The sequence below is a fragment of the Euprymna scolopes genome, chromosome 13 (genome assembly GCF_053919585.1).
Source record: "Euprymna scolopes isolate OS-2025 chromosome 13, ASM5391958v1, whole genome shotgun sequence".
Classification (NCBI taxonomy): domain Eukaryota; kingdom Metazoa; phylum Mollusca; class Cephalopoda; order Sepiida; family Sepiolidae; genus Euprymna; species Euprymna scolopes.
Window position 1 is genome coordinate 128,099,699 of NC_136494.1, and position 25,721 is coordinate 128,125,419.

At 32.8% G+C, this 25,721-nt stretch overlaps 1 protein-coding gene across 5 annotated transcripts in view; it reads left to right on the forward strand.

Moving 5' to 3' along the window:
* The window catches only part of LOC145292185 (ubiquitin-like modifier-activating enzyme 6), a 577,203-nt gene that overhangs the window by 345,149 nt on the left and 206,333 nt on the right, over positions 1-25,721 (forward strand). Inside the window, exon 1 of one of the 5 annotated variants that reach the window (XM_080138477.1) lies at positions 3,946-3,975. The exons of the other annotated variants lie outside the window; for them this stretch is intronic. Coding sequence (XP_079994603.1) covers positions 3,961-3,975 — 15 coding nt within the window. The 5' untranslated portion in view covers positions 3,946-3,960. Of the gene's footprint in view, positions 1-3,945; positions 3,976-25,721 lie in introns of those variants that run through there. 5 annotated transcript variants of the gene reach the window in all.

Below are 25,721 nucleotides of genomic sequence, written 5' to 3' on the forward strand. Positions count from 1 at the left end.
TCCCGCCAAACCACTGGTATTCCAAATGGCATTGATTTTCGGTTTCCTTTATTCCAGTGGCATAAACCAGCGAAACACTTCACACAAGCAATGTGTGGCGCCCATGGTTTATCCTGATGTCCAAGTTCGATGCCAAAGTAGGCACGATAGAGTTGTTTCACTGTAGAAGTGATTTTGCGCTTCTGTCTTGAAAGTGTGTAATTTCCGCAGATGTAGCAAAATGAGTTGGGGTGGTTTTTGCAAGTCCGTGCCATTCTTTAATTGATCTGCAACAAAAAAGGTATATTAATATATGACGCAGTATATGACGCTGTAATACATAAACTAGAACCTTACGAGCAAAATGACTACTACCATCGTGATCAGCACGAAAAATTGGTCTAGAAGAGGATATTGTCATGGATGTCGCATTTTTGATGCAGCCCAGTGTTATATACGTGATTTTAGATTTTACCACTTAAATTCTTATAATTATTCGACATATTCACAATGGAACAATATTTTTCATTAAACGCATAAACAATGCTTAATAACCGAATTATTGCTGTGTTTAGAGTTTCTAATCAGCTTTTACTCTCCAATCCTTTCTTAAGACATTATTATTATTATTATTATTATAGTAGCCGTACCGCTATGGCTCAGGTTGTATAAATGGATCCCTCCCCATCACCAAAAAAAGAAAAAAAAAGACAAAATTCATTTTTTTTTAAGAAGGAATTAGTGTGGCAAACTGTCTTTTTGTTTTCTCATTATAGAAAAATATCCATAAGTTAATTAATAAAGAAAATAGTTATGTATTTATTTATTTGTGGATTATTATTTATTTATTTATTTGCGGACTATTATCCTCAGCTTCTATAATAATCGGAGTGAGAGAAGAGCGAGAAGGAAAGTTGGGAAGAATATATACAGAGAGGGAGAAAGAGAGAGAGAGGAGATAAAATCTGTTGTAGATAGTGTTGACGTGAAATATTTGTTGTTTTTTCTTTGGCATCACTGAAATTTTTTTTCCTTGGCATAAATAAATGTAAAAAACGAGCAAGAGAGAGAGAGAGTTAAGAATATATATATAGAGAGAGAGAAAGAGAGAATAAATGAAAACTGGTGTGAATATTGTTGACACCATAAAATGTAAAAAATTGAACGCAACAATTTACTCAGAGGGCAAAAGTAGGTATCATTGCTATGTCATATTTGAATGGTACATTAGCATTGATTTTGTATGCGGATACCGTTAATCTGGAATATGAATAGTCAGAGCTCAGTCAATCAGAATTAGCCTGGGAAGACTTTATTATTTTTGAATCAGAAAAAAGAAAGATTATTTTATGTCTATGAGTTTATGATCCAGTTACAAAGGGTGCAAGCACAATATATGTATAATGTGTATATTTCGGGGAGGTAGGAGAAGTGGATATTTAGAGGGAAAAATAGAAACTACTACTTCTAAAGATGGTTGCGATTGTGATGGTGTTGCTCTTAGAATGAAATGTAGGATTTTATTATAAATAAATTATGAAATGTAGGATTTTATTATAAATGTGTTTAAAATGTTCTAAAGTTACATAAGATAATGGCTAATAGTCTAGACATAATAAATTTGTATGTGGCATCTGTTATTACAAACCTACAGTAGTTTGGTCCAGAGGGGAATTTCTGCAATCAAAATATTATATATGGAGATAGATATGAAAAATGAGCAGATGTTGACAACGATCAATTAAGAGCCTTAGTCGAAGCCAATCCACGCACAATTGTTTCAAAACTTGCTTTGAAATTACATAAAAATGATTTTTGACCACTTGAGAAAGATTGGAAAAACAAAAAACTTGATAAATGGGTGCCCCACGAATTGAATGACAACCAGAAGAAAACACCGTTATGAAGTGCCATCTTCCCTTCTTTTACACAACAAAAACGGCCCCTTTCTTGACCGGGTTGCAACTTGTGATGAAAAGTGGGTTCTTTACAACAACCAGCGATGCTCGTCTTAGTGGTTTGATGCCGATGAAGCTCCACGACATTTCCTGAAGTTAGAGCCAGAGTTGCACCAAAAGAAGGTCATGCTGATTGTTTGATGGTCTGCAACAGGTCTCACTCATTAGTTTTTTGAATGCAGGTGAAACCATTACAGTGATAAAGTACGTCAGCAAATGGATGAAATGCATCAGAAACTTCGACAACAACACTCAGCATTAGTCAACAGAAAGGTCCCAATTCTTCTCCATGACAATACCTGACCGCACGTTGCTAAACCAACCCCGCAGAAGTTGAGCGAATTGGGCTACAAAACTTTGTCTCATCCACCATACTCTCCAGACCTCTCACCTACTATCACTTTTTCCAGCATCTCAACAACTTTCTGTGTGAGAAATGCTTCAAAAACCTAAGCGATATCAAAAACGCCTTCAGCAACTTCATCGCCACCAGAAAGCAAGATTTTTACTTCACTGGCATAAATACACTTATTTTGCATTAGCGAAGGTGTGCTGATTCTGATGGCACTTATTTTGATCCAGAAATTTTTGTTTGAGCCGAGATATCTGAGATATGTTCTTCAGAAATTAAAAGCTAAAAACCGCAAGAACTTTCTTGTCAACCTGATATAACTTTAGTATAAAGTATTGTGTGTTTTTAATTTCAATTTCAAAATGAATTTTCAGAACTAGACATTGACCTTGTGTCCAACCTTGTGGAAAGGAGATCAACTATGAGAACCTTAATTAATCAATCAAATTTTGTGCAATTTTTCTGAATTTTTGAGGTGAGGATTAATAATTTGGATTATTTCGATTATTCAAACTACTATTCTCATCTTAAGTATTATTCACACATTTTGGGCAATGATTGATCTCAGACCGTAATCAGGTGTAACTTAGAACTCGGGAATCTTTGGAATCTGCATGGGATTTCGAATGCCAGATATAACTGGGTAAAAATCTTTATTAAATACTTAGGATTTTATGAGAGAACCAGAGCATGCTACTCCCATGGATTAAATAGAAGATTCCATTTTAAATTTTGTGCAAATTCCAGAGTTCAACAGAAAGATTCCAGAGTTCAACTGGTCGGAAGTTACATTAACCGAAACATTGTTTGAATAACACTAAAGATGAGAACAATAGCTTAATCCAAATAATATAACCCGACCAGAGCTGCTACAATATTCTCTCGACATTTCCTCCTCAGAGGAATCCAGTTCAACCCATCTAGAATGAATGCTACACAACAAACAAAGAATAACAATCAAAATCAATTGATCATTCAAATTCCACTGATTTTATTCATTAAAACTGGATTCTTTTGTTACGAAATATCGTTATGAAATATTAAACAAACCATCAACAATTTTATGGATATATAAAAAAAGTCTTTCATTTTAACCTTGAGGTTCATTCTTTTAATTATTAGGAGTGGTGTTTGTTTAGAATTTTATGTCGACCATTTTTTTCCATTTGTTGTGGTGATGGATGGATTGTCGTTTGTGTTTATAGTTAGATTATACCTGTTTGACCGTGATTGTCTAACAATAGTGTGGATTTGTGCTTATGTGCGGTATCTTCTTTAATTTATCAACCTATTAAGATAAAATACAGAAACAAAAGGAGACTAAAAACTGTATTTATAAGAATATATCACAAAAAAAAAAAAGATAAATAAGTGGTCAACTATAGTCAAGGGCGAGCTGAAGGTTCCCTTTTCATTAGTGATACATTGAGGTGTATGGACGGTCGCCAGTCAATTCTTAGAATTACTCCACTTGCTCTTCATCCCCCCCCCTTACAATGCTGAGTTTTTAGCAAGTGGGTGTAAAGTACCATTTTTAAGTCTTTGGTACAACTCCACTGAGGATTGAACCCTAGTCTCCTGGCACACTGACAAACGCTCTTACCGTTTTGATGCACTGAAATATGCAACACCTGACAAAGCTTCCTAATATGTGAAAGTTGATTTATCAAGATGTGTAGGAGGACGGTACGTTTCAGAATTTGTCTTGATAAAATAGGAGTAAAAGAGGAAAAGAGGAATGGGTTTGGCAAAGTTATTGCAACCTTATCAGGCAGGCTGAAAGAAAAAAAAAAAAAGGATGTGGACTTAGTTATTGTATCAGTATTCGCATTATTTAGCTAAAGCAACTAATCATTGCCTGCTCCATGATAACATGATTTAAGACTCCATGCATTTGTAAAATGTAACTCCAACAGTAGAAACGATTGTATGTGTAATACAGTAAGAGGACTTGTTATTGGGAGAGGGTTATCTCCTTCAACTCAAGGAATCAAATTGGTGAATGAACTGAATCTAAAAATCTAAAAACTGATTTGCAAATGAAAAGCTTTCTATTTTAGAATGTAAACCAAAAGATGGCGGTAACAAATGATGAAAGATATTTTATGTAGATTCTGTTTGTTATCAGAATTTGAAATAATTAAATAATGCTTCTCCTTTTTTTTTTTTTTTGTAACAAATATAAGAAACCTTACCAACCACCAACTGGTATGGCTAATAGCACCTTACTTGAGAGGTCAACATTGAAACTCCTTGGCCTAACATTTATAGGTAATATGAATTGGAGACAAATACATAGAAGATACTGCCAAGTTTGCCGCAAAGAATTTCTTGGGCTAGAAAATTTCACACCTGCCAGTAATTTGTATCTTTACAAAGCAACCATTCACCCATGTGTGGAATATTGTTGCTACATCTGAGCTGGTGCACCAACCACTAGTCTCTCCTATTTTTTTGACAAGGTAAAAGAAAAAGACTGTAACCTAATAAGTAGCACACTGCTTATCAAACTCCAGCCCCTGTCCCATTACCATAGTGTTGCATCCCTGTGCTTGTTTTACAAGTACTTCAATGGGAGGTGCTCTGAATTTGCTGGTCTAGTAATCCTTAACATAAAATACCCCTGACCAACCTGATAAACAGCAGAATCACACCTCTTCATTGCAAAGGTCTTGAGGTGCGAGAGACTTTCTACTCTAATAACTTCTTTCTTCCTTCTCTGTTTCTCCAATTATTCCAACATGCAGAAATTTAAATGTAATGTGAACAAACATCTCGCTGCATAACTCCCTCTAATTCACATTGACATATGTTGTTTTGGTAAAATGTTTTTTCAATTATGTTTCACTCTTTATGTATACCAATCCTTTTTGTTTAGAAGCTCAATGTATGTTAAATATAAGAACAGGGCATATATAAAAGAAGCTATTTTCTTGTTGCAGCATTATATTGTCATGCATTTTTTTCTATCTAAGCAAAGAATTTCTATTTTTTCTGAAGAGTATATGCACAAAAAAAGACAGTATTGACATAATAATAACCGTTTATTTCTGTAAAACGAAATGGATCTGTAAAAAAAATGTACCGAAATTGTAATATGCTGGAGGAGCTGTTTTGCATGAAAAATGAAAATTTGGATCTGGGAATGTAACTTTACTGTTATTACATACTAATGCAGACATGTTACAACAAGTTGATATTATTTTTATTTTATGTTTTTAACCTATAATGATCTAAATGTATTTCCCTACTAATTTATTCATTTATACTCTTTGATATTTTTTCTACCGATTTTCTTTGTTACTATGTAAAATTTGCTTCTATTATCTGAACGTGTGTTGAATACTTCGATCATAAATCTTTAATTACATCAGATTATTTTACAATAATACATCATCTTTGTAAAAATTACACTTCAATTACTTTTGTTTGTTATAGTTGCTATTTTTTTCAAGTGACCCCTGTCAAGGTTACATCTATGGGTTCTATGGAATAAGTGATGGCTATGACCTGAAATTGCATTCGATCGTATACACCTACATTTATGTTATGAATAACAAACCAATCATAATGAATAAATATTTGAACATATTACAAATTTGGAGCTTTGAAGTTTTATCAAAATCACTGGATTCAGCATTAAATAATCTGAAAAATACTTGTATTCTATGAAACGAAATATACAAATTAACTATTTAATTTATTACTTTATTGAATAAATTAATTTTCTCAATTACTAAGTGTCGAGCATAATTTATTATTTTCGTTTTTTTTTTTTTGGATTATTTATTCAACTTTTTAATGGGACGCATCTTTATATAGCTTCATTATAAGACACATTTTTATATAGCTTCATTATAAGACACATTTTTATATAGCTTCATTATAAGACTCATCTTTATAAGGCCTTATTATAAGACTCATGTTTAAGATTAAAAGTTAAATTTATTTCTTTTCACTCCCTTATTTTCTTTTTAAACTTATGTAAGATTGTTTAAATATTTGTATATTTTCTACAAAAAAAAAAAAAAAATGATTAATTTTAAATTGTTCTTGGTTGATTTTTTTTTTTTTTTTCATATAAAATATTTTTTTTATTTTTCAGGTAAGTCATTTTTTGCCATTTATTCTTGTTGCAACTAAACTGTAAGTAATGTTCACATTTTTTACTCAAAATTTGATTTTATAGATCAATCTTGAAATCTTGTATTCTAGTGAAAGCTTTGTTTTGGGAAGTATAAATCAGGGCTCGGCACTGAGTTTATTACTTTTCAAAACTTTCACAAATTCTATCAAAATTAAATGCCTGGGAGTGAATGTTACCAAGAGTAAAGTGTTCAGGATATTTTAATTTATGCAGACTGTGTATGTATTATTATAGAATCAATCCTCTATTGTGAGTGAGTATTATATATTATGAGGAATAATTTGGCCAGTGGATTAATTTGCAAAAAAAAAATTTTTTTATATTAATGATAATGCTGATCATCAAATTCTGTTTGTGTTTGTTTACAATATCAAGTCAGCTGATATTTGAGCTTGACAATCTTAAAAAATAGTCTTTTTTTTCTCTTATACAAAAAAGAAGACTTTTTACAGGGGAATATTTTACGTTACACCGGCGAAATGTAAAATATTCTCCTGTAGAAATTTTTTTTATCTAGAAGAGAAGAAAGATTACTTTTAAGATTAGATTTGTTTCGGTTTTTGATTCTTATCAGATGAATTTCTGTATAAAACATATCTAAGAACACTGCCAGAAATATAAATTACCTTTTGTGTGAAATTTGCAAAAGATAGGCTCAGCCATTTTGGAAGCTATAAGAAAGAAACTCGCTAACACACAAAGTGACTTTTATATAATAGTAGAGATATATACTAGCAGGCCATCTGGCATTGCCCGTTTGTAAAATATGCATAAATATTATATTTTAATTAATATAGAAACTGAGACATATGCATGCAAGTAATAATATTTTTTCTTAACAGTTCACTTCTTGTAAATACAAAAAAAAATACTCGAGCTGAGATCGAAAGCAAAACCTAAAGACAAGTACGATAACCATTGGGCCAACTTGACACAATATTTAAAAAGTGTTTTTAAACATACTTATTTTGAACACAAGGACCCTGTCATATGTACGATTCACACATACGCATTCGTGAAAAAGTTGACGAACAGATAAAAATCCGATGACCCCCCACCACCACCACCACCACCACCACACACCAATTTTTCAATTTTAATCTGTTAGCAACATTTTTTTCTCGTGAAAATCGATTAAAAAGTTTTCCACATGTCTGAATACCCTATATACCAAATTTCGAGTCTGGAAATCAAAAATATGTTGGGTATAGGTTGAGAAGTGTCCTCTCACACACACGCATACTCACTTTTATAGATATAATAAATATGTATGAAGGGGATGATGTATTTGGATGGTCAATCCTGGGCCCAACTCTCTTCCTGATCTACATCAATGACCTCCTTAAACACATACTTAAATCATTCGTTGACATCTATGCTGATGACACGACCATCTACGGCAACACATCAAAGGCTGTAAATGACAAAGTTCTCTCTGATTCTCTCTCCTCTGATCTCGAGCGCGTGGTTCAGTGGGGGAAGATGTGGCTGGTTACCTTTAATGCATCCAAAACCAAACTCCTATCCTTACATCATCAACGCTCTGATCCCCATCTGGCATCAATTGTGATGGATGGCTCTCGTCTGGGTGAGGCCCTGTGTTTTGACAAGCTTCTGGGTTTGACCTTTACTCCTGATCTGAAATGGAACATGTACATCAAGTCTGTTGCCAAGGTCGCTGGAAAGATGGTGGGATCCTTCTACCGATCCAGAAGATATCTCCCTACTGATGCAATTCTCTATCTATATAAAAGCCAAGTACGTCCAAGGATGGAATACTGTTGCCATATCTGGGCAGGAGCTGCTAAAAACAGCCTATCCTGCCTTGACAGAGTACAAAATAGACTTCGTGGCTTAGTGGGGATGCCCTTTTCTCTATCCTGCAACCTTTCTCCCACAGAAGAGACGTTGCGAGCCTATCCTTGTTTTATCGTTATTTCCATGGCAGGTGCTCGTCTGAACTCCAATCTCTGGTCCCCCCTTGCCAATCTTTCACGAAAAACACCCGTCTAGCTGAATCCACTGTGAAAAATTTCCCCCACTCTGTATCTGTGCCTAAATCAAAACGCGGATTCCATGAACAAAGCTTCTTTCTTAGATCTGCATGCCTGTGGAACTCTGTTCCGTCTGCCTGCTTCCCACCGGACTACAAGTTGGATGTCTTCAAGTCCAACGTTAACAAATTCTTAATGAACCGCCTCCTTAAGTAAACACTTCATCAAATCTCCACACTAACGTAATGTATTTGCAATAACCCTTATCCCTGAGTGGCTTCCGGGCCTTGATAAGTGGTGATCACTGTGTAAAAAAAAAAAAATGCAGATGAAATAGTCCTTTATTTAGAGCAATAAAGGATCATTTAATCTGTATTAGAATACCTTATCCCAAAATATACATCATTCTACAAACCTATAATTTATCTCCATCACTCCTAGACAATAGCCCAGTTGAATAATACTAAATTAGCTGTGACAATATGGATATACGTATAGAGCATGAAATATAGTTTTAAATATCTTATATAATTTTATTTAAATTACTCCTCCTTTAAATACTATTTCATCTTAGAATTTCTGTAAACATTTTTTTTTTTAATCCAAATGAATTAAGATTTGAAACAAAAATAAAACAATGTTTCCATTAAAAAAAATAACTTGTATCAACATAATTAATGCAGCAGATCTCTGATAACTGCAACAGATTGCTCGTTCAGGTTAAAAATATCTCTTATGTTAACTATTTAAAAAAATAATCTAAAGAATTGTTCGTCAAATGTTTCTAATTTTATTTAACTGTATTGACTCCTCTTACTCCTGACCATCGTCATCAATTTCTATTTCATAATTTTGCTGCACCTCATCCAAACACTTTGAGTCAGATATGTAAATATGACCTGCTTGGTTCATGGCAGTCTTGATAAGTGTCACTGACTTACAAGACATAAAAAAAAACAAAAAAAAAACGAATAAGTTAACCTATATGTAAATCATTTTTCTCGTGTTTGACAATTTCTCTTAGTCATTTTCAAGTGGACTTTCCTGCCTCATACAAATGTTAACTCTATGACACACTGCACTTACAGCAAATGACTAATTTCTACATAAACTAACGCTGTTGCTTTGGCTTACCTTTCTTTTCCAGTAATATTATCCCATTATAATATCAATAATATTATCCCATTATAATATCAGTAATATTATCCCATTATAATAGAAGCTGAGCGTCAGTCTATTAATGAAATATTTTTGGTAATATTATCAACATTTATTTTAGATGTTGTGTCAAGTTATATCATTAATTATGTGTTTCAATAATAGAATGTTTTAAATAAAATCCATGTCAAAAGTGTCAGTAGAATTCGTATTAAAAATGTCATTGTTGGAGAAATTAGATAGGATATATCGTAGCATACCTCTTCCCCCTAATTAATATTTTTTAAAAAGATTTTTTCCAAATTTAGTTTTAGTAGTAAAAACTAAAATAGTAAAATACAATATGATGAATATATATTATATCGTCATTGAAAAATATTTTTGAAATATTTGACAAAAGGAGTTTTTTTTTTTAATTCAAGATTATTTGATACAACTCAAAACTTTATTTTAATTTCCAAAGATGAAAACTTTTCAAAAAAGTGACAACAGTTTACTTTGGAAAACAAACTTTTCAGATTAAAGGTAACCGAGTTTAGAAGCAATTGGGCATTTGAAAGGATACTACCGCAAAACCAAGTAGAAATATGAAGGCAAAGAATCTTGATACTTCCTATAAACTATTTTAAAAATCAAATAGGTTTAAAAACAATTTTCCGGCCTTAAATGACCCTTTAGAGGTTGATAAACTGTTAAACACAACCAACCAATTTATCTTACACATGTACAAAGTACTTTCAATAAGTTTCCAGACGTTTTTGTACAGGCATTTGAAATTGTCGTAGACTCTTGAAAATTCAGTATGTTATTGGGGTTTGTATTACTGTACACATAGATTCGAAAAAGTTGTCAAAAAAACAAATATATAACAAATAAATGTTATCAAAGGCAAGATAATTTACTTTTCTACCTAACTGGATATATTTTTCATGTTTTTATTCAATGTAACATGTTTATTCAGCTCGAAAAGCATACAGTATTTACTGATGTATTGGAAAATTCTAAATGGCGCCCGACTCACTCTTTAACACGGTAAGTTCAGGAAAAGATGTTATAAATAATAAACTAGACAAAATACTGTTAGAAATTCGCTCAATATATGTTACTGTGGCATAAGTTGACATATATTCGGTGTTTTTCAATAGTATTTTGTCTAGTTTATTATTTATAACACCTTTTCCCAAACTTACCATGTTAAACAGAGTGTCGGGCTCCATTTTGAATTTTCCAACACATCGGTAAACACTGCATGTTTTTCGAGCTGAATAAACATGTTACATTGAATAAAAACACAAAAAATGTATCCAGTTTGGTAGAAAAGTAACTTATCTTGCCTTTGATAATATTTATTTGTTATATATTTGTTTTTTGACAACTTTTTCGAATCTATGTGTACAGTAATACAAACCCTGTTATTGCTATACATCATCAGATGACTGACGAATTTTTATGATTTCAGGTTCAAATGAACAGCTACAGCAGGAATTGGAATACATCCTACTAAAACCTGATTGTCACAGCTGGTAAATTTCAAAAATGCAATCTGGATGTGAGAACACTTCAGAAGAACAATATGCAATAAAATGCTGTTTTAAACTTGGAAAAAAAAATGCCACAGAAACGTATGGAATGCTTCAGACTGCTTTTGGACCATCTTGCATGAATCGTGTATTAGTAGCATAAAAGATTTAAGAAAGGCAGGGACTGTGAGGGATGATGAGAGGTGTTGGAGGAGTAAAGAAGTCAGAACATTAGAGTTGATTGGCCAAATAAAGAATTTCATGGATAAGGACCTTCGTGTGTCTATAGAGACAATAAGTGCACAGTTTGATGTCTGTGTGAGAACTGTACACTCAATCATTCATGAGAAACTGAAGATGTGGAAGATTTGCGTGAATGCTTGAATCCACAACTCCATCCTTGTCACAGACTATTTGACCAAGATGGGCATCAAAACAGTTCCTCACCCTCCCTATAGTTCAGACCTTGCTCCTTGTGACTTTTGGTCATTCCCTAAGCTCAAGGAAAACCTGAGAAGCTTTTGTTATGAAATAATTGTGGAGATGAAAGAGGCTGTGACGTTGGTCATTGACACACACACAAAAAAGAACTTTCATGAGGCCTTCCAGAAGTTGTTGGGACGGTACAAGTGCATTACAGCCGGAGGAGATTACTTTAAAGGGGGGTAGAGTATCATGTGTGTATTATCAATAAAAGTGCCCATATGAAAAAGTCTGGAAACTTATTGAAGGCACTCCATAGATATATCATTTTGTGAAGTAGTGTCTGTTTTGCACATTCTGATCTGAATGTTTTCTGAAAAAAAAAAAATGCGTACTCGACTTTGCTTCTTTTTCTTTTTGTAAACAAAATTCTGTGTAACTTAAATGCCATGTTTTCATTACTTATGTAGTAAGTTATATATATTTGTTAGCATGGTTTACATTAACAATGTTTCAAACTATAGGTTTCTTCGGGGCCAAGCCCTGAGTAAAAAAAAAAAAAAAGTTGAAACATGTAACAAAGTTTTTTAAGTAAAATAACAACTCTACTAATGATAATTTTAGTATTGAGCACTATCTGATCGGTTATTTACCAACTTTATTACTGAACAATAACTGTAAATTTATCTTACATACGCAGATATTCTGAATGTTTGCTGAAAAAATGTTAATGCTTCGACTTTGAGTGCGCATATTTTACACAAGTATGAAAATGAACCGATGTTCCTCTACTTTAGATTTGAAGGTATTTGTTGATAAAAACAATTTTCATCTTTTTAGGAGTGTATACTCTAGCAAAGAGTCACCTCCCACTTTTGTACATTAATTTGTTGAACTAAGCAAACTTTAACACAAGGTTACATTAAATAAGTACTCAAGAACCATATTAATGACTTGATTGATGTGAACATTAATTCCTCAACCCAAGTGAATGTTTTATAAGTAAATGTTTGTGAATCTTGGATGATTACCATTTCGATTGCGTCCTTGATGTACATATATTATGCAGACATAAAAACTGATATACAGATATTTACAACATCACTATACACTTTCATGTATAATTGAACCACACTGTATATAGACAGCTGTATATATAAAAGCGAAAATGTGTGTATGTATGTTCGCTTTTTGTGTATGTCCAAGAAAGGCTATTTTCAGAAAAGCGGTCGGTCGGCTCACAACTTCTTAAAACTTTTTATATGACATATAATTCATAATATCTACAAGTTAACAACGGAGGTCGCCTGTCTGTTTAATTATCTTGACTTTTGAAAGATAAATATTCAACATTTTTCGCTCGCCGCATGTGGATTAGGCTTTTTCGTATAATAAAAGCGACACTAATTCTAGCAGTATTTTTCCGGTGGCGACCACCGGAAATGTTCGAAAGCAATCAGATTTGATCAATGTGGAAATATTTTCCTCAAATCAAACAATTGCTATTCAATTTGGACAAGGGGAGCTGCCCCCCCCCCAACATCTTGGGAAAATAAAAATAAAAAAAGCGTTCCCGCAGTAAATGAAATACTATCCCGCAGTCAAAGTTGACCTCATTAAGTCATTAAAACGTGCACCTGCCAAATCTAAGTAATTAAATAAATTCAAATGCATTTTCGTTGGTATCTCTCGGTAGTGCAATGGTTAACGTCGCACGGTTTTTTTTTTTTTCACACTTTAATTTCAAACTTCGCCTCAAGGATTCGGGTTCGATCCTCATACTCACCTACTAAAACTTTTTTTTAATTTTACCCCCCCCGGAGTTTTGATTTACCCAAAACCACACACACCTCCAAACACTCGGGCAACACCGGGTACCCCACCACTAGTCTATATATATAAAAGGCAAAATGTGTGTGACCATTTCGTGTATGTCTCACAAAGGCTTTTCTCGCACACGGTCCCGGGGGGGGGGGGGTTACGATCGCTTACAAATATTTATATAGGTCGTAGATAATAATATCTACGATTTGGGAACACGGGTCGCCTCTAGATTTATTTACGTCGATTTTTACAAAATTATTGCTATTTCAGCCCATCTTGTGTTCGTTCAGCTTTTTCGTATAAAAAACAAAACAAATTCAAAGCTAATTAAAGTTCCCGGCAATCGCGCCGGGAAACGTCCAGAAGCAATCAGCTTTGATCAATGTGAGGCAAAACTCCTCTCATATCAGACAATTGCTATTCAATCTGGACAATGGGCCCCCCTCCCCAACATCTTGGGGGAAAAAACAGTCAAAGTTGAGTAAACAAACCCAAGTTAACTGTGTGACTTCTATTTGACCTCAATCCAAATAGAAGCAGCAGAGTTAACTTTTATTGCTGGCACCTGTCAATAGTTAAATAAATAAATTCAAATGTATTTCTCTGGTATGTCTTTGTCAGCCAGTGGTTACGTCTTTTTTTCACACTTTCATTTCCAACTTTTCCTCAAGGGTTTGGGTTCGATCCTCATACTCACCTACCAAAACTTTTTTTTTTTATTTTAGTTTAGTTTGATTTACCCAAAACCACACACACTTCAAAACACCCGGGAATCGCCGGGTACCCCCCACTAGTCTATAATTTAAATCTCACCTGTCTGTTTAAATGTATGTATGTATGTCTGCCTAAAACTTTTGACAGAGGTGATGAATTTTCATAAGATCGATATCGTTTTGAAGCTCGACCCTTCGGACGACAAATAGCAAAAAAATTGGCTACAAACATTAATTCCTTCACCCTCAACTGGGCAGTTTTCTACAAGGAGGGGTCGCTTTCTTCGCCGATATTTTCGAAAGTCATCCCCTCTTTTCAATTGACTAGCCTTAATTTAAACCTTTGCCACTTCTAGTTTGGTGATGAACACAACAGCAAAAACATCACTTTTTTTTTTTCACGTTCTTTTCCTCCTTCGCAATATGGGTTCGAGCCTGCCTGCCTACAACCACTTTTTTTTTTCTCAAAACACACCTCCAAACACCTGGCCAACGCCGGGCACCAAGACTAATTATATATTATATACTAGTTATTTATTGAAAGTTATCTGGGTGCATTAAAAATCTCTAACATAACTAATAAAACTTGAGAAAGGTATGAACTCACCCTCCATTCCACCCATATATGGCTAAAATAGTCCCTTGTTTTATATCTTATTCTTCATAAACTATTTTAAAGTCGGATCTAACTTGTTGAGTATTGTGCTTTAATTGCACAGAATATTGAGATATTTAAATATTACACATTTATACATAAACTTTTAATGGCACTTTTTAAATGAAATAATAATTGTAACAACCCCATTCACTCCAAAATGTACGTAAAACACTTAAAATATCAATGGCATCTATATAACTCAGTACAAATGTAGAAATTACAATTTCCCATGAATGTAAATGAGTGCAATTACATTTGTTTGTCACAACTTTATTACATTTGGCAAAACTTAAAACTATTTCCGCGACAATATTCACTTGCATTGCTAATCGCTCTTAATTATTAAGACAAGTGAATATTGCCACAGTAATAGCTTTGCCAAGTCATATGGAAATACAAAAGGTAAAAGTCTCACCACTGTTCTTAATGACCAGACGCATATTTTTTTTTTTTTTTCAATCAAAAGTCTAGGTTCTAGTATTTATCTGCATTTCAATTCTCAACTAAGTTTCAAGTTCGGGTTTCCCTTTATAAAAACCTTCTCAGCAAGAACTTTCTTTTCTTCCTCTATGTGTCTAAAATTAAATGGAACTTCCATGAACAGAGTTTTTTTCCCAAGATCTTCCCACCTGTGGAAACATTGCTACAGGAATGATTCCTTACAGCTTACAACATGAGAATAAACAAGTTCAGTATCAGCAAATATCTGTTGTCTTATGAATTAATCTTTTCGTAGTACTGTTCCATCATCCAAATTAAAATCTTACTTTTATCCTCGAATGGCTTTTTGCTTTGACCTGGTTTTGCCAGAATATGTCGCTAGACACTGAATCTGTCTGTCGATCTCAAGATAAAAGATTTGAAGCTGTCAACTTGTTAAGTACAGTTGCTTTGTAAACCATGTCGCATAAATTTCACGAAAATATAGATGATGGATTTTTTATTTTCACCTATTAATTTTGCCTCACCTCAAACATGATATTAGTTACATGCATAGTACACTTTGCTTCTTTTTCTTCTTTTTGTGGGCAATTATTTTCTATTAAGTTTTAGATTGGACTTCTTTAGAGTCACAGTACCATGGAACGGCTTCTCAGCAACTACAGCATGCTTGTTTTCAAGTCCAATGTAAACAAATTCTTGTTGAGCTGTTCTCTTAAGCGATCAAGTTCTGACCAATTACAGCCATCGTTACTAAGCTTTATATTATTCCACCATCCACCTGGCAAATGTATTAACCTTTATCCTCAAGTAACTTTTGAGCCTTGATAAGCAGTGACGCATTACTAAAATAAAAAAAATCATTTTTTTTTTAAGTCTATTTCAGACAATATCTACAATGCTTTTACACTGGTGCTACCAGCTCAGGCTGTCTGAAGATATCAGCTTTCTCAACAAAAATACACCAAACATTGATGTTATTTTCGTTTGTTTGTTTGTTTTTCTTTTCCTTTCCCTTTAATCATGTTCTGCAAAGCTAAAAACAAAACCAACAATTTTCCCCTTAAAAACAACCAATAAATAAATATTTGAAGATATATAAAACTTTTACCAAAATGAATGGATTTAGTATTAAATAACTCGAAAAATAGAAGCGTTGATATGCTGAAAAGCAAAATGGCCAACTCAAACGCCATAAATGAATATTTTAAATATTTTATTTTAGATATTTTAAGTATTTAAAGAACTTGACTCCTAAAAATGATTGATTAAAAGAGTTGATATGCTGTAAAACAAAACAATAAAATTAATGAAGATGTTTTATTTTGTTCTTTTTTTTTTTCAGATCATCAAATGAATAATTTTAATTTCAGTGAAATGTAAAAAATGAGATTATTTCATTATCAAATTTTAAAAATTTCAATTTTGCAATTTAAATGAAAATTTTTTTTACAATTTTGATTCTTTCTGCCATACAAATTTTATTCAGATTGTATACATTGTTTTTTTGTTTTTTTTAAGTGTTCATTCTTATAATATTTTAATTATTCTGTAATGTATGACAACAACAGCGTATGTTAGTCAAGAGCAAAGATAATAATGATACCAAGACCGACTTTTTTGTTTATATAAAGTTTTCCTTTTTACTGAAAAAGTGGTGGGATCCGGCTTTAATTATATCTAAACAGACGCTTATTTCTGGTTTGTTTTTTTTTTTGTTTTTGTTTTTTTGTGAAAATAGCAACAACAAAATCACTGAATTTTTTAAGTAGTTTGAACCACCTGATGAGTCACAAACGTCTCCAAAAGATTGCCGGTTGCTTATGTCCGCTTTATTACATGATTAAAACAATTTGAACTTAAAAAGAAATCGGATGAAATATAATGACTAAATAGTATAAATATTTAGCAAGCTATTGCTATGCTCATTGCCATGTAATGTCTTGTCATTTGCCCTTTCAAATCGCTCATAATAAATTGTTATGTTTGTTTTGCAACGAAGCCCTTTGGGAAAATGTTTTCTTTTTAATCACTAGCAGGACCATTGTGTAACCCCCCCCCCCTTCTTATTGAACTCCATAATTACGATTTCTGTAATTTGTAAATTTCAGTAATTTGTCTTTTATTGATAAATGTTTCGCCCCACAATATTATTGTAAAATTTGATACAAAATTAATCAATATTGGATTTCAAGGGTTGTTTAATCGTGATTTGCTTTCAATTGCATTTCTAATGTAGTCATGATAGAGATTATCTATAATATAAATCTCACCTGTCTGTTTAAGTGTATGTATGTATGTTTGTATAAAACTTTCGACAGAGGTGACAGATTTCACGAGATTTGTATCATTTTGAAAGCTCATCCTTTCAGACACCAAATATCGAAAAATTGGCCAAAAACATTAATTCCTTCACCCTCAACTGGGCACTTTTCTACAGGGAGGGGTAGTTTTTTTTCACCGATATTTTCGAAAGTCATCTCCTCTTTTCGATTTAATTTAAACCTACATTACTTCTAGTTTGGCGATGGACGGAACAGCAAAGACATCAGGGGTGTTTTGTTTTTTCACATTCTTTGCCTCCTTTGCAGCACGGGTTCGAGCCTGCCTGCCTACTACCACTTTTTTTTTTTTTTTTTGCTCAACACACACCTCCAAACACTCGAGCAACGCCGGGCACCCAGGCTAGTCTATAAATAACTCCGATTGGTATATTATTATTTCTATTTTTAGTATATATTTTTAAGTATCAAGAGATATTTGTCAATATTCTTATTAGTGTATTACATAAAATCTCGTTTTTGTTCTCGTTATAATTGTGATTTTGTATTATTTGGATTATTCAGACTACTGTTCTTATTTTAAGTGTTATTTGCACAACGTTTCAGCCGATGTAACTGCCAGCCTTCTTTATTTGTCAAACTCTTTAATCTTTCTATCAAACTTAGGAATCTGCAGAGATTTTAGAATGGAACCCTTTATTAAATCCACAGGGATAATATGTCCTCGTTCCATCAGCCATATTTGAGTATAAATCTTAAGTAATTAGAAATTGTATACTTAGTATTGCCTGCACTGAGAATTTAACCTTCAACCTTCAGAAGAGTATCAACAACAGAATGTTAACGAGTACTTTATCCAGATAATTCTAGTATGAATTTTTGGAGCCTTAAATTTATTCTTGTTTTTAGATGTAGAATTTTACTACTTATCACTATAGATCAGTTGTAAGTGACACTCTTCGAGAGGTTGAAGGTTCGATTTTCAGTGCAATACAATTGTGAATGACTTAAAAACTTCTACCTGATCATAGCTAATGGAACAAGAGTATATGGGTTAAATCAAGGGTTTCGTTCGAAATTTTGGGCAAATTCTCAAGTTCAACAGAAAGATTCCCAAGTTCAGCAAGATGCATCTAAAGAAAGTCAGAGGTTAAACTGGTCAAAACGTTGTGGAAATAAAACTCAAGATAAAAAACGTAGTCTTAAGAACGCAGATAATGCGAATAATCAATCCTCAACTCAAAAGTTCATAAACATAAAATTCATTATATTGTTGTGGCAGATAGTTTCACGATGTGGTCAGAAGTTGTCAAATGTAGGAAATTTTCATACGAAAGTACAATAAACTTTTTTCACAAAATCTTTGCAAGATTTGGTATTTCTGATTCAGTTGTGTCTGATAATGGGACTCAAATTATGGCCGATGGACCAAGTGTATGTGGATTAAATAAAGGATTCTGCTCGCAATTCCGTGCAGATTCTCAAGTTTGACAGAGAAGATTCCCAAGTTTGACAAGACATACCTGAGAAAGGTCGAAAGTTACATCGTTTAAAACGTCATGTGAAGGTAAGAATGGTCATCTGAAGAATTCAAATTATTGGTTCTCATCTCAATTCAGAAACTTGATTAGAATCGTACAATGATTTTTTTCTGTTTTACTTATCAAAGACTCTTTCGATTATGATATAAATTTACCCTCAAAATGAAAGACAGATAAATTCCTTAGGAAATATATAAATGCATTCACCTTTGCCAATCATTGTTATTCTCGCCTTCTAATTTGACTTATAATTAGCGACAACAAGATGACATTCCTTTGACTAATCCAAAAGTTCACCATAGAATTCCATTGGTAACTCTATATGAAAAACGACACCAATCATTGGCAGGATAAATATTACACTTTTTAATTATTGCTAAATGACTGAAGACCATTGCAAAATTGGCAAGCATAGAGTAATTAGTAATTCAAAGTTCACGTATTGAAATCAAGTTGATATTTTTTTTTTAACTCATGAATATTAATAAAAAAGTTGTGAATTAATTAGAATCTCTTTCAAAATGGAATGTGGCATTCTTGAACACCTTTTGATTAATAATTAGACTATATGACAAATTTTAATGACTGGAACTTAAAAGGCTGCCAATTTCGGAGCAAAAATATCTTACATGTTTCTAGTGAAAATTCACAGTATACTTATAATATATACTAGCGGGATCTGCGGAAATTCCATGGGGGATGCATTCATATGTAATATATTGATGTTGGCATTCTGTATATTATTGTAGCTCTTTTCTTAAAACTAGGAAAGTATTCATCTAAGCTAGCAGGGAAGCCCGGCGTAGGTTGGTCATAAAATATGCTTAAATATGATATTTTAATTCTTACAAATTTCGTATATATTATTATAGAGTTAATGTTCTATCGATTTTTATATATTATAAAGTTGTGATTTTAAAAATAAAAAAATATATATGAGAACAGTTATCTGAAGAATCCAAATAATACGAACAATCTAAATGATTATACATTTTTGATGAACGAATTTAGTATTTTATAATATGTCCGACTTAAATGTCGCATTCGATCTTCATATAAGTATAATATTCTAAATGGAATTTGTTTAACAACATTAAACAAATAAGGAAAAAATGGTAATCTACTCGCCTAACCCTAACCCAACTTGCCCTCTGCCTGTGACCACATGATTATTGTAATTTGATATTGCCAATTAAATTGTATAGCAAGTAAGAATAGAAATAATGAGATGGAATGATTGGTTTTTCATCCGGGGGGGGGGCGACATTTCCTAGAAAATTGCTTTTTACTTAGATGGTGGTGGTAGGCCAGTGAACGGTCTACAATTCAAAGAGACATTTTATTGATTGTGACATTCCAACAAAATTAAGTACAGCTAAAACAAAATTGATGCAAAACTCTTGGAATTCAACCAAATTATTATATGATTGTTTAACTCTAACACTAGCAACGTTGAAATGAGTATCATTCATGTTTGATTCAAACGATGATCCGAGAAATATGTAAGTGCACCCGTATGCATTCACTGCACAGGCCGAGATTGTATGCTAATTGTGCTGATCTGAAATCAGTACTCTACTCCGACAGCAGTCATGGTGTCAACTGCATGGTCTCAGTCAGTTCTGCAGCAGAAGAATTTTTCCTACCAAACAAAATTACGAATCCAGTTTAAAATGACAGTTTTATTTTGAAGAATGAAAGTTTATTTCTTAGAACTACTCGTCTCTGGAACTCTGTATTGGAGGCCTGATTTCCATCTGACTACAACATGGTCGTTTTCAAGTCCAATGTAAACAAGTTCTTGCTTAGCTTAAATAATCAAATTCTACCCAATTCCCACCACTACAAATCATTACGGTCTTGTCTCACCAGCTACTTGACACTTATTAAACCATATCCTCGAGTGGCCTTCAGGCGATGATTAGTAGTGGCTCTTTTCTTTAAAAAAAAAAAATAAGAAAAAAAGAAAGGAAAAAATATGCTATTCATTTTTTTCTACTGAACAACAGGCCTGCAAACCAAAACCAACTTAATCAAAACACAAATGCAACTGAACACATCTGTATTTATATTATTTGGATTCTTCAGACTACTGTTTTTGTCTTGAGTTTTATTTTCACAAAGTTTCAGTTGATGTAACCTTCGACCTTCTTCAGGTGTATTTTGTTGAACTCTGGAATCTGTCGGACTCGAAAAATCTCTTTGTCGAACTCGGTAATTTGCACATTTAAAAACAGAACTCGTTATTTAATTCACAAGGGTAGCATGCTATCATTCTGTCAGCCATGAGTGGATAGAAGTTCTAAGCAATTCGCAGTTGTGTTTCACGTGTTGGACTGAACCTTCAACCTCCAGAAGTGTGTAACTTTTATTGAATTTTACCTATCTCTATCCACTGTGGCATAAGTCCTTGCGGACAATTCTAGTATAATTTTTGGGAGCCTTCAACCTATTTTGTTTCTAGATGTATCACTGTTCAGTTTAGTAGTTGATATTTGCTCAACATAGTTTTCTCACAAAATCTCATTCAGATTCTATGTTCATGATCTTACGTCTTCATGCAGCATTTAATGAACTATTTCTATGAAATTTCGAAGATTAATAGATTAATGGACATTGATAGGAACACAATTTTTCTAATTTATGTTGGAAAGCAAAGAATGTTTCCACAACCCCACCCATGTTATTCTGAGAAGAATTTCATTTAATTTTGAATTTATTTCGCATTGGCTTGTGAAGGTAAATCTTATTTGATGTCCTACTATCTGTGTCTACACAACAATGTTCATTAGCATCTTTGCTTACAATTTGTTTCGCTTTTTTTCCTAAATTTTATATCTCTTCAAAAAAAAACAACAAAAAAAGTAAGTCTGTAATACTTACTTCCTTTTTCGTTTTTAAAAATATTACTTTTCTCTTTCAACAAATTTTTAAAAAAATGTTAACTATATGAAAATAAATCTGATTGGATACATGCATTTTTGGAAGAAATTACACGTTATTATTCTTAATAACATAGACCAATGCTCAACAAAATAAAATGGTTATTCAAAATGAATTATTAATTTAGTAGGATGGAAGCTATTGATGACAAAAATTAAGTAATAAATCTACCTTAGTTGATTATATAGATTTATATAAACTCATAATGCTCTGTTGAATCTATAACATGACATTACTAACGACTACTTTACACCAGAATTTAATTAGTCTTTCATGTATAAACACAACAGTATTTTCGTATGTCAAGAGTTAATTTGTATTTGGAGAATTTGTAGAGTATTTAAAATTGTCTGCTTGCTTGAACAGCTGTGAATACTCCCCCCCCCCCGACACACAAAGACAAGAAAACATGTGAGACTGAATAAATCTCAGGTTGGTTTAGTTTAAAGCAGGGTTTCCCCAACTTGGGTTCCACGGAACCCTGGGGTTTCTTAAGAGCTTGCCAAGAGTTCCTTCAAGAAATACTGATAAACAAGCTGAGATTATTATGTCTTTGCACAAATGTGCATTTTCGGGGGGGGGGGGCGAACCTAATTTTCTTATACATGTATTATTACAGTTATTTTTGAATTGTGAATAAACTGAAAAAAGAGATCCAGTTATGTTTGAACTCGTTGTCAGAAAAATGCTTTTTCTTTTCTTTTCTTTTTTAAAATGTCAATGAATTTGAGAAAAACAATTTCTTTTGCCCTAAACCGGTTATAAAAATATAAAAATATTGCTTGCATTAACGAAAAAGAAACAAAAATGTAAAATATTTTCTTATGTAAGGATTGCTTGGGATATCACTATTATTGGAAGGGTTCCACAGAGGTTAACAAGGTTTAATAACTTTGGTTCAAAATGATGTCTAAGTAATGTTAGAGTTTTACAAAGCTAAAATGGCTATGAGTTATTGATAAAATAATTTTTTTTACTTTTCATGAATGTTTAATATTATTTAGATTTATTCTTTCATTTTATTTTTCGATGTCCTCGCATCTCCGTAAAAAAATTTTTTTTTTTTGGTTTTGTCAGTCTGTCACATTTCAGTTTTATTTGTCACAAGTTTGAAATATCATTTTCATTATTAAATTCACAGATTTAATGAACATATCTTAAGAATCAATCCATTTTTATTTTCATTTTTTCATTAACTTTTTATTTAATACTAACGCACATTTTTACCAGTATTGCCTCCGAATTAATAAAAATCATTATTTTCTCCTGCTCGTACCTCTGAATCTACATTATTTTTTACATTTCTTTAATTCTCAAATCATAACTAAAATAAAGTAGGACGCTGCCTTTGCTGTTTATCAATTTAAGATATTTCTACATTTTTAATTATTACAAAAAATATTACATTCATTCTAAGATATCTGCCTCTCCCAAAACGTCTTAAAGAGTAGCAACCAATTTCTCCTATAAAATATCTACTACCGTGCCACCACTATACATCAGGTTAGTTATTTATATAAAGAAAAAATTTTAGAGGACTGCCACATTTCATGATTCTGATATTCCTATTTTTTTTTTTTTTTTTTTCAAAATCAGGTATTACATTTTTTTTTTTTCCTTTGATATACTAACACAAAATCGATTACAAACTTGGTCCTTCTTCAGTTTATGGACTGTGCTGTTTCTTACATAAGATTTTCAAGTTAAATTCATTTTTAACAGTATCCTCTGTTTTTTAGTACAGAATAATTAACTAAGCCCCTCTCCATATTCTCATAATCGGTTTCTAAATAATGACTTTATTTTTTTATCAGTTGTCCGTAAACTGTAACATGTACAAATAAGGCGGGGGCAAATACCGTAACCAGGGGTTAGAAAAACATTGTATTTCACATCGTAACCTGAAAAAAATATTCCCGTGGGCCACCTTACTAACCCTATGTAATATTGACAAAAAATGACAAATTTCTGGGGATCTACTTTAAAAGTTGCATCTGTATTCGTGCCTGATCATTCAAGCTTGAGCATAGAGTTTCTTGAATTAATCTATTTTCTTCGGCAACGCTGGGACACAAGCAGCTAGTATATACATAATTTTCAAACATATTTGGTTTTGAAACTTTTTTTATGTAAAAATGATTTTCACTCGAAGTTTCTTAACAGACGCTTCTGTAAAGTTGAAAATATGTCGTCGTTAAAACAAAATTTGAAGAATAAGAAATTTACATATAGATTTTCAAATTGGTCTCTTTTAGAACTTTGTGTAGAGTTACGAGGTGCCTTAAATAAGATTCCAGACTTCTTTATATGGGCACTTTTATTGATAGCACACACATGAAACTCTAATCCCCTTTGAAGTAATCTCCCCCGGCTGCAATGCATTTGTTGTACCGTTCCAACAACTTCTAAAAGGCCCTATGGAAGTGCTTTTGTGTGAACGTGTCAATGACCTTCGTCATAGCCTTTTTTGTCTCCTCAATTGTCTTATAACGGCAGCCTCTAATGGTTATCCTTAAGCTTAGGAAACGACCAAAAGTCACAGGGAGCAAAGTCTGGACTATATGGAGAGTGAGGAACTATCTTGATTCCTATCTTAGTCATGACAATGTATTTCTTTCTGGTCTTCTCTGAATGAATACCTTTGGGATAAACTTCGCACAAATCTTCCACATCTCCAATTCCTCATGAATAATTGAGTGTACAGTTCTCACACTGACATCAAACTGTGCACTTATTGTCTCTATAGACACATGACAGTCCGTATCCATGAAATCCTTTATTTGGCCAATCAACTCTGTTGTTCTGACTCCCTTACTACTCCCACACTCTCATCATTTCTCTCAGACTTCTTGCCTTCCTTGAATCTCTTATGCCACTCAAAAACCGATGCTCAATTCATACATGATGGTCCAAAAGAATCTGAAGCATTCCATACGTTTCTGTGGCATTTTTTCCAAATTTAAAACAGAATTTTATTGCATATTTTCTTCTAAAGTATCCTCATGTCCAGATTACATTTTTGAAATTCATCAGCTGTGACAATTAAACTTTAGTAGGGTGTATTCCAATTCCTGCTGTAATAGTTCATTTGAACCTGAATATCATAAAAATTATTTAGTCATCTCATATGATGAATAGCAATCATATAGTGAATTTTCAAGAGTCTGCAACAATTTTAAATGCCTGTACAAAAAAAGTCTGGAAACTTATTGAAGACACCTCGTATATTGTCAGCAATGAAAGTAGCATTCTCTTTCTGTAATTTTCCGACCCCCCCCTTTTTTTTTTTTTTTTTTATACTGCTGTTGTAACTATAACATTTACTGAGCACAACTCTATGCAATCCCAGCAAATATCTACAAAAATATTTCCTTTTGATGGAATTATTTTGGTTGTCCCTTTTAGTTTCGAGTTGTTTTCGCTAAACTACTGTCTTCATTACATTGCATTCTTGGAATATATCCATATTTTTTATTTTTATTTTTTTGTTAGAACATTAGAAGGTTATGGCAGTGTGAAATGGATGATAAATTAGAAAATATATACAGAAAAATAACTGAAGGCAACAAAGATGGTGGTGTGTTGCCTGTATTATATATGGTGTCCGTAAAAGTTTGAATATTTAGGGGGGGGGATCAGTTGAGATTTACGCTTCCCCTGGAGAGGGGTCACTCACTCACTCACTCACTCAAGTCAGGTGAAAAAGTCGCAGAGAACAGACCCATTAGCATTCCCCCGTTTAAGCATCTCAGGCCTTCATTAATACTTCTCCTTCTCCCAAAAGGAGG